Source organism: Limulus polyphemus, unplaced genomic scaffold, assembly GCF_000517525.1.
Source record: "Limulus polyphemus unplaced genomic scaffold, Limulus_polyphemus-2.1.2 Scaffold1761, whole genome shotgun sequence".
Lineage (NCBI taxonomy): Eukaryota > Metazoa > Arthropoda > Merostomata > Xiphosura > Limulidae > Limulus > Limulus polyphemus.
The window spans coordinates 64,700-76,011 of record NW_013667371.1 but is presented as its reverse complement, the minus strand read 5'-3'; the positions used below and the strand labels follow the sequence as shown (position 1 = coordinate 76,011).

Sequence of the window (11,312 nt, the reverse complement as noted above, 5' to 3'; positions counted from 1 at the left end):
CTTTGAAAATATGTATATTGTTGCGTCATCGAGATCACGTGACAATTCTCACGCTCTCTTGTTTCTAGAACTATCTTGTTCTTTCGGGAATGCTCTAGTAATTGCTCGATGTAGGGTGGGCTGGTATATAAAAGATGGGAATGTAATGTGTGGGACTCACTATCTATAATTGATCTGCGGTCAGAGTATTATTGACGTTCGTTGCTATAGCGTTTGTTTAGCGCGATTGTTGAAGTTCAGTGTATTGGTTAAGTTATATTCGGAAAGAATAAACCAGTTTTATTAAGTAAAGACTTGTGTCGTTAAAGTTTCGTTGAAACGAAGTTACGGAAAATTAATTAACACACGGAGACGTAACAATACCAAGTACTTCATCTTTTGTAAGATTACATTTACTGTTAACATAATTGTTGATGGCGAAACTTGAATCCAGACGGGTTTTTTTCTTAGATGAGAGGGGAAGTTTTTTTAAGTTGGATTCAATAGCTGGGATTGAATTCTCTGAGACGTTAAGGACATGTTTTTTAAGCCACAGTATAGCGGCTCATAGAATTGCACTGAGTTTTTCAAGTACAAACTTTTAGTTCGCAGCTTCGTCATCTTTTGACCGATTTGAGATCTAATTACAGATTTGGACTCGGGAGGTCAAACCCTTTCGAGTGGTGCATTTTTCTATTCCCAAGGTCTCGTAGATAAATTTACTCTAATCCTGCCTAAAATAATCCCAATTTGAGGTTAGGCTGGTTGAATGTAAGTGTTTTTATAGGTGATCCAATTGATTAACTAAAGTGTCGCTTGAACTACAACAAAGTTGCAGTAAAAACAAGAATTGCACTTTACCATTGGTAACAGAACATGCTATTATCTGTAACCACCGTATCCTATGGGACGAGACCGAATTAATTATCTCTGAGTAATTACACCGAACCGAATGTAAAAGTCGTTGGAAATAAGCAGAGATTTTGCTTTAGAGACAAAGGACCAGGAAATTTAGTCCTCCAGCAGTACTTGGAATAATCTTGTGTGTGTATACATATATATATATACTGTAACAGCCCTACCATCCGGTATCCTCCAGAACTTGGCTGTGCCGGATAGGCAAAATTTGCGGTTACGAAGGCGTTTCCCGTTGAGTATTATAGGAAAAATTTTCAACACCTTTTTATTGCTCTAAAATACAGTATTTGTGCATCATCGATAACAATACCAGTTTTCAACAATAATAAACGTATAAAATGACTTGAGTACAGTATTTAAACAGGCGGCTGAAAATGGAAGCTTTCCGGTGGAAAAAGAACGCAAACAAAGCCACGGCAACGATACTAAGCCACAATAAACATTTGTATTGAAACATATTTATATTTTCAATTACAAGAGCTTTCCGGATACGAAGATCCTGCATAACAACGCTTTTACTGTATATATATTTATGAACATTATATTTTGTATATTGTTTTATATTTACATATTTAGTATTTATGAGTGTATTTATTAACAGATTTTATTTCATTTAAATAGAACGTTATTTGGAAATTGACGTGTACCACATTTTATTGAAACTTGTTTTTTTTTTTTAATTCAACATTGATACTGTTGTCTCGTCTATTTTTTTTATTTCTGATGTTGGCAGATACATATGCAACAAAATACCTTTACTTTCATCAATTAAGTACCACAAAATGTACGAGTAAACCAGTTTATATAAGAACAGCTCATTATAGTGTGACGTTACGTTTAAGTTTTAACATTCGCTAGTAAAATATTGGAACGAAATGGAGTAAAGTTTTATAAGAATCCTCACTGCCGACAGTCATTTACTGTAAAGAGCGTTACATAATGTAAACACCAAAGAAATTAACAATCTTATTATTATACTTCCGAAATCCCAGTTTAAAAACAAGTTCATTATTTCCTGGCATGTCAGTTGTGATAACTTGGAATTATTATTGAGACTTCACTTCATTAAGATCTGCTCTTTCGCCTTTTATTCTAAACCTTCTTTCAGTGCCCTCGAAACGTGACATAATTCAGCTGTGACCATGAGCCTGTCAAGAAATTGTAAAAAAAAACAAAAAACAACAACATAGAAACAAACATGATTTTTGTACTTAATACCATTGGTGATTAGTTGTTAACCTTTACTGATGGAAGGGGGGCTACTATCCTGATTTCTAAGGGGCTGATAGCAATTCCATAATTCCTCTAATGTAGTTTGATTACGTGTACCACTTGTTTTATATATGTTAGGGAACTAAGATCGTGCGACCAAAGTTAGCCAGGCACACTTCTAACCGCATAAATAAACACACACACACATTCTGTAACAAGAAAGCATTTCTTACATTTTTCGAATTCACAGAATGTGCTTGTTTTGCTTGCAAGTGAACGACTATACACGTCTCCAAATTGGGGATATATATCTCATCCAACTTTCCTCTACAGATTTCTAGAAGAAGCCACCCAGTGTAGCGTCTCAGTCTACGAAACCTTCGACTGCTTAACAGAAGATATTAAGAACTTCCAACGAGTGGGTTACAGAGCTACGAAGGCATCACTTAGCTTTATGTGTGGAAACAACCAAGCCAACATTGCAAGTGAGTATATCCTCAATCCTCGGATTACCTTTTACAGCTAGTGTTAATATGTCATAATTTCAAATCTCACGTTGTCTTAAATTATTTCTCAACAGAATCGTCGATAGTAACTGTTAACTGTAATAATGAACAGATGTGGACGATAGTGCTATAATCACACTGTATATACATGTGCACGCTATCACTGAAAGCAAGTAAAATGATGACTGACTTATTTCCAACACAGAGTTTATTGAAGGCGGAGGGATTGACTGTATAGGTAAGATTTCCGCCACTGAAGATAGTAGCTGTTTCGTAGAAATAGCGTCGCTAGTAAAAGAACAAGGCGTTCAAAAGATTTTTAAATCATGGGATTTTACTTGTGGGTAAGTAATCGCTTATTGTAGTTTTCTTTCTTTTTCATTTTTGTGTGTATTTGAAAGAGATGCTTAACTAATTTTTTTCGTATGCATACTGAATCACAAAGAAGGTTTTAACTTCGTGCATCTTAAGCGTTATTGTAAATTTATATATCAGTGTTTAAGCGTGAACTTTAATATTATCGTAAGTCAGTTCTCGATTTTTATAACACCAAAGCCTAAATTACCAGTTTTTTTTTTAATAAATCAGTTTTGGTTTCATGAATATATTTTATTTAAACAGGTTAATGGAGAAAGCTGTTGGCTGCTTAAGCTCCATGTTGTCCAGCTGTACCCAGGACGTTTCGGATATGTTTAATGGAGTCGTACTATCTTACCTAAAAGAAACTCCTTGTTCTTCTACAGATAATTCTTTACAGTACTTCAAGTACCAGCACGAAGATGGCACGGAACTGGGACAATTTGATTTCGTTGGTTTAAATTAACTCCAGCGAAATAGCTTATGAAGCATTTAGTAATGATGAGTTCCTACATCCACATTCATCGAGTTTTCTTAATTTAGTTATATTAAGTGTATCATTAATGCTACTCTGTTTATACGTAGATCATACGTGTGTGCATTTATAGTTGTTTTTAAATATATCTGTTTCTTCAATATCATTTCTTTTTTTCTGTTTGGTAATTTAACCAAAAATATTGATTCTGTTATAGTTACTTAAATTGTTTTGATGAATATTTCCGACTCATAATCTAATAAAACGTTTAAAACGATTTAATTCAACAAACGTTATGATTAAATCAAATATAAAACAGATGTAAAAAGTATTTTATTAGCAAATGAAGTCAATTTCATAAAATATACTGACACGAAGCCCTTAGTATCATAAATTAGTACACGAGAAATGATAAACGCATTGCTTCATCAATTGGGCACTCTCCATTGTGATAATAGGCCTAACCCCATATACTAATGCAATATTCATAAATGAACCAGCTAATTTGTTTGTTTGTGTTAGAGCAAAGCCACATTGGGCTATCTGCTGATGTGAACTGCGTGCAATCGAACTCCTAATTTTAGCGTTGTAAGCCCGTAGACTATTCCAGCGGTGGACATACCAATTAATAACAATAATATTAAAATGTCTTAACCAACAGTTATGTTGAAGAAAAGTGGAGTTTGTCATTACTTACAAAACACATAAAATAAAATTCTTTGCTCCATCCAGCTACCCACATAACCATGTAACTTCACCGTAGTTGTTTGATACTTAATAAAAACATAAATCAAATTTGTGTTAACACTGAAAATAACAAACAATAAAAATGTCTAACAAACTTCTTATTTCTTTCAGGTAAGAATTTATTGGATCTGATTCATGAAAGTAATGATAAATACTAACACGGCTGTCATAGCAGAATTGGGCATTGTATTATTAAAAGTTAAATTTCTGAAAACTGCAAAAGTAAGAAAAGTCAACTTTCACAAGTAGTCACCGGGTGGGACAGCGGTAAGTCTACGAATTTACAAAGCAAAAAGCTACAGTTCAATTCACCTCGGTGGACACAGCAGGTAGTAAGTACTTTGCCATATTAAACAACAACAAAAACTCATTTCACAAATAACTTTCTTCTTACATTTACATCCTAGACATCAGAGGGCGACAAAAGTTGACTTTTTGGGTTTTAAGAGGGAGAAATTCTTATTACTAGGTCTACATAAACATGATAGATGTATATATAAATGAATGTTCGATAATAAATTCGAGTTCTAGCCACGGTAAAGCCATAAAATTACAACATCGCAGGATTTGGAGAATTGACATAAACGTGAAAGTATAAGTATCGCTTTTAAAACAAATAATTCTTACTGTCAAAAACAAAAATGCATCTAGTATGTTAAAGGCCTTCAAATAATAGTTGGATATAAACTGCCAGAAAAGTTTAAGGTTTGTTTCACACGAGCACTAAAGTCCAGTAATCACCCGAGCCCTATTTTCTAAAACTTCTGATTGGTCGGATGTATACGTATACAATTTTGTACACTAGTACAGCTCCTAAAATTAAGAAACGTTTATGAAAAAAAAATCAGATTTTTACTACAGAGAACATTACTGATATATAGTTTGCGAAAACCATCACTCGTAAAACATAACGCCTCGATGAGATAGTGGTAAGTTAATGGACTTGTAACAATAAAATCCACGGTTCGATTCCCCGCGGTGATTACAGCATATAGCCCAGTGTGGCTTTGTTCAAAAAAAGTATCAACAACAACAAACTTAAAAAAGAAACATAAAATGTATTCTGCATGCATTATATGTGATATAAGTAGAAGCTGAAAATGTTTCTAATTTTGATCACCACACTGGACATTAATTTAAAATTTATCAAGTAAAGATTTCGTGTTACTAGAGAGTAGAAAAACTCCATGCTTCCCTTTGCAGTCGAACACAGAAATGTTTTCAGCTTCTATGTACGTGATTTATAAAGTATTTACATGTCGTACAATTTGCCCACCCCCAGTGGCACAGCGGTAAGTCTCCGGATTTATAACGCTAGAAATAGAGTTTCGATATCTGTGCACAGCACACATAACCCATTGTGCAGTTTTGTACTCAACTGCAAACAAACCAAGTCGTACAATTTATCGACCTGCGACAGCATCATCTAGTAACCAAATTCTAAAGCTTTTCCAACAAACTTCTCCTTGAGAATGTTTTTTTTAGGTGAAAAGTTTATTTGGTGTCGAGTTTTGTTTTTTTTGTGAGAATGGTTACAACTAAATATTCAATTAACTATATGTACATAGAAAAGTGAATGGTAATGTACAGCGTTAGATCTAACAGTTATATAATATTTAGTTGGGGGGGGGAAGAGAAACAAGTTTTATTCTTTTTAAAGTTGCATCGACTTTAACATTTGGTTCTTCTGCAACAAAATACGAAGAGGTGATGAAAATAAATTCATAAACAGCCAGTTAGTTCACTTGATAATAATGGGTAACTAACTGTGATAGTATGTGACATGTTATACAAACACCTAAATTATTTTGGGTCATTAGTGATGAGTAAAGGCCTATTCTTCAAAACCAAATATTCAGCCTATATCCCACCACTATGGGAAGTCTTCTTTATATATTTGCTTTGCTATTCCAAATAGTACTGATGACCTGTGAATTCTTCGAAACTAGTCTGCTTCAACGGGGGTAGCCAATCAAATGATAAATTACGCCTCTACATCATATTATCTTTACTGATATTCAGATTTTAGTGAGGAAGAGAATGTCATAAATAGATAAATAACCAGTTAGCCTGCTTGAATAGTAATAGGTAATTAAGTTAATTGTGATGGTATGTCACATGCTAAACAAATACCTAAAGTATTCTAAGTTAAAAGTCATGAGTATATATCAAAATAAACTAAAGAAGCTGTTGTATTTTGTGCATCTATCATCGCACATTAACTCTCAATTATTTTTCTTGCAGTACTCTTATTTAGCAGTAATCGATCATTAACCAACCGGGGAGGTGGGAATTTTGTGACATTTTAACGTCGGAATGTACCCAGAACTGAGGCTTTTTTACTTTGAACGTACTTTCAATATAGTTCAGTTATTTTCTATTGTATCTCTCTCATTTAGCACAAATCCACCGAGAAAAAATATCGGGGATCTTCCCAGCACCTCGTGCGTATAAATGATAACTATTGTTTGTCAGCATGTATATTCTTGAACATCATAATTTTCTTTGGATTTTATTTGTTTGTTAAATTTCAATTTGCTTTCCTTTAAAACTTTTATAAAACTGAGTTCAGTACTAGGTGATAATCCTAAAGATTTTTATGACTGGTTCTGACCCCACTCGTGTGGAAATAGGCTGCCTCACATGAGGCTGCAGAGAGTACCTTTACGGATTTCGATGATCTTCTGGTTGTATACTATCTTACTAATTCCCCATCTTTGGCTTTTTCTAGCTACACTATACAATATTTTGTTTCCCAGCAACATTCATTGAAACTAATTGTCTATTTATAATTAATTACCAGAGGTGAGCTTGCTTTATGGCTTCCAGTTCCATCCTTTTGATATTTTCAGGAAGCTTGAATGTCCAACCAGACTTATTGAGAATGTTGTTGCTCCATGAAACGATGAATGCCCAACCAGCTTTCTCACTGTCTTTGGTGTAGCAACTATCCGTGGTTATGATATCATATGTTTGTCCACTATGATGTTTATGTAAGTGCTGACAGGTTTTATTCTGCTTCATCTTCTGCCCAATCCCTACATTTTTTGCACGGACTGCTTTCCATAGATCCAGTAGTACCAGATGTTTATTCCAGATGAGGACATCTAAGATATGAGAGTGACGCATTATCTCAGTGGGGACTGCATAGCACGTGTCTACCTATTACTGTCTCCTGTGATGTATTTTAAGCAATCCACTGCCTGATGGTTTCTGCAAGGTCATTGTTGAGCTAAGTATGTCCCAATTGAAAAAGGTAGTGGCTCCATGATGGAATGTATGTTATTTACACTGCAAGGCCCTATTGAAGAATTTTGCTTGTAAGTACTGTGGGAATTTTGGGATGTTGCTGAATCTTCTGGAAGTTTGAAAAGGGTGGCTGAAATATATCCCGTGACTAGTCTTAAACAGATGTTTAGCTGTGTAGCGCCCATTCTGATCACCAGTAGTGCATAATACGGGATAAAGCAGATACGACTTTAGTAGATCATAAGCAAATGACGTTTTTCAGCTTTGTTTCCTTTTGCTACATTTAGTGCATTGATGTCTTTTGTAACTCTTCTAATTATCCTGGTGTTAATATGGCCAGTGAAGTTCAATTGTCTGTCAAAGGTCACCCCCAAATATGTAAACGTTTATTCCAAAGGGATAGCACTGCCTATAAATGATGGTGATGTTTGTCCTCATCAATTTATCTATTATTGCGTGTGCAGAACGTGGCTGTGACTTTGGCAGGATTAATCACCATTCCCGTGCCATTGCAATATTTTCTCTCCCTAATAAGTGATGGTTGAATCTTACTTTCAATGTTGGATTTTCTGGACCCTCTGTTGTGGATCAAAATGTCTTCAGTGAATGTTAGTACATAACATGTGGTTGGGCTGTCAAGTCGGGCTAGATGCATGATGCAGATATTGAATAGAAGTGACGATCTTTGAGACAAAGCAGTATTGATGGTGATCCAGTCTGATTGATAGTGTTCATGCTTCATGATACACTTTCTGGTAGTTAGTGCAGCTACGTCCTATTCTTGTACATGATACACTAATGCCTATTCTGAGCATTTTATCAGCAACAGGATAAATGGGCTGCTAGACTCTACTGTAGAAAATTTGCAGATCTAAAACTACTGCAAGGTGTTCCGACCAGCTTCAAAGCCTTCCCTTGTATCAGTTGTGATTTAGCACAACTGTCTTTATCTAAAACTGGCATAGAATGATGGTTTAGGCACATTACAACGAGGAGTGTACACACCATATAAAAGTTTTAAAATGTTTCAAGTAATGAAAGATAAAAAAACATTTTAATAACTCAGTTTCAGAGTGAATAGCTTTAAATTTGTATTGAGAAACAAAAACGTGACTAAAGCATGACAGTATTGAATGAATGAAGATTTTCATTACTTAATTATATTAATTTATTTTCGATAACTTTTCGTACATTTCTTAATTAATGGGGATAACTCTAAATTGTTGGGGAAATATCGGATTGGAGTACACACTGAAAAGCTTTTAATTATTGAAACATCGTAAATAATGTACTTGTTCGGCTTGGTTTTTCACCTTCTCAGGTGCAAAATTACATAAAGTTAGAGAAAAATGCATTGAATAAAGCTGGTCTGGCGTCATGTTTTATAGACATCAAGATTTATCTTCAATTTAGGAAACTTGCGTATTTACCAAAAATCGTGCTTATTACTGATTACAATCTTTACAGAGAAGCATTGTAAGTAAGTCTCATTCAAATATGGATATCACACTAAAAACTAACTTAACATAACGGTAACGTGAAACTTGCAAAGTGAAATGGAACTATGGAAATATTAGTGACTTCTTTTGTGAAAATGCAACCTTGAATCTTTGTTTAACAAAAGAAATTGAAATCAACATATTGAAAGGAAATATGCATACCGTATATTCTTCTTATGGGTGACACATATCTTAGCTCCTTCCAAAGTTCTATGTTGAGAAAAATCTGCTGTATTTCACCATTTTTTAATTATTAAAGAATAATTTCCAATATTTCTGTGCAAGTGTTCTGCATTTATATATTGGACATCCTCGTAAACAGGATATGAAAGGCTGTAAGCTTACATTAATCTTCTACTTTAGAAAAAGTTTACATTTGTATACCACAACCATTAGGCTTATACTTATTTGATCCTGTGTCTGTGTTGTCATTTCTCTCGAGTGCAAGTTGTGCTGAATTTGTAGGATGATACCGAGAAGTGTACAAGTTTGCATGAGATGTAGGAGCTTACTTCTATTGAATACGTAATTGTGGACAAAATACTGTGGGATATTACACGAGAAATTTAGTTCCGATTTATCAATGTAATATATCATTCTGGTATTTGTCTTGTATAGATGTGCCTTCTCTTCTTCCAGCAAGCAAGCGTCTATTAAAATAAAACTATGAAGCCGGCCAGTTTATGAGAAGATTTTAGTAGTCAAGTCTGTAATTATGGATAAATGTTTTTGCTTTTATTCAATAAATTTATCTATTCTTTCTTTTGTTATCCAGACTCCGTTTACTCTCTGTTAAATATTTTTAGAATATGGAAATACCTAAAGAGATATTTCATGAGTTAATGGTTATAACTAAGAAATAATAATTTTTTTTGTTTAATGGAAAGGTTTATGATCAGAAAAATGGAGTTAGTATGGGTTACTGTTTGGCCCCATAATGGCTAATGTATTTATGTGTTTTAAGGAAAAGAAATGGTTAGAAGAATGTCCAAAGGAAATTAAACCGATAGCGTATAAAAGATATGTGGATGAAACATTTACGGTATTTGAAAGTGAAGAACAAGATAATTTTTTGAATTATCTGAACAAACAGCATAATAACATTAAATTCACGGTAGAAAAAGAAATAGATTGTATGCTACTGTTACGACAGCGGAAGTCACGTGATGCTGGTAACACGTCATGAGATTCTCGAAGGATCTTGACTTTTCCTGGCAACTCTACTCTTTTCTAGACGCCTTCTTTTATTGTATATAAGCCCGGCAAATAAAGCGGAGAGGGAAGGGCAGATAGATAGAGATATAGAGACAGATAACTGAGTCAAGCGAGCGGTAGTGACCATAAGTAAAGTGCATGAATCGTTGTGGGGACCAGTGTGGGTAACTATTAAGCTCATGGGCATAAAGGACAGACAGAAAGTATACCTGGCTGACATTGAAGACCCATGCATACTAGGGTTGGACTACTTATAACGAGGAATTGTGTAATTAAGTTTGATAAAATGACGTTTCGGAAAAACAAAGGCCGAATTCCGTTAAGTGTTAAAAAAGAGGTTGAACTAACCCGGTGTCATCAAGCTGAAGTCAAAGTGACTGAAGGAGCTGATGATGGTGAAACACAACCATGTATAGATATTAAAGCAGAGCAGAAGAAAGACCAAGATTTGATGCCAATAATTGATTTTCTAAAAGCAAATGTTTTGCGCCCTGCTTGGGAGAAGGTGTCTAGCTTAAGCCCTGTGACAAGGAACTATTGGGCACAATCTGACCAGTTGAAGCTTGAAGATGGTAGTCTTGTCCGGAGATGAGAGACTGCAGATGGGAAAGTGACGACCTGGCAAACAGTTATACCGAGAAAGTTACAGGAAGTGGTGTTGCGTCAATCCCATGACAGTTTAACAGGAGGACATCTCGGAATTAAGAAGACATTGAGTCACCCACGACAGAGATTTTACTGGATAGGTATGAGACAAGATGTGGAAGAATGGTGCAGAACATGCAGTACATGTTGTGCTAAAAGGGAACCAAAGCATGAGGGACGTGCACCAATGAAGTTATATCTAGTTGGCGCACCAATGGAAAGAGTAGCCATTGACATTGCTGGTCCTTTGACCCAAACTCGTGCTGGAAACAAGTACATTTGTGTGGTGATGGATTATTTCACCAAGTGGCCTGAGGCATATGCAATATCAAATCAGGAAGCTACAACTGTAGCTTCGGCTATTAGTGATTTCTTCTTCAGATTTGGTATGCCATATGAACTGCATTCAGATCAAGGCCTCAAACTCGTGCTGGAAACAAGTACATTTGTGTGGTGATGGATTATTTCACCAAGTGGCCTGAGGCATATGCAATATCAAATCAGGAAGCT

At 35.0% G+C, this 11,312-nt stretch overlaps 1 protein-coding gene across 1 annotated transcript in view; it reads left to right on the top strand.

The window, feature by feature from the left end:
• LOC106464855 overlaps positions 1-3,729 on the top strand; it is a 7,556-nt gene extending 3,827 nt beyond the window's left edge. The window contains exons 3-5 of the mRNA XM_013925012.2: positions 2,443-2,594; positions 2,821-2,959; positions 3,237-3,729. Coding sequence (XP_013780466.1) covers positions 2,443-2,594; positions 2,821-2,959; positions 3,237-3,438 — 493 coding nt within the window. The 3' untranslated portion in view covers positions 3,439-3,729. The remainder of the gene's footprint in view (positions 1-2,442; positions 2,595-2,820; positions 2,960-3,236) is intronic.
• Positions 3,730-11,312: the final 7,583 nt, after the last annotated feature.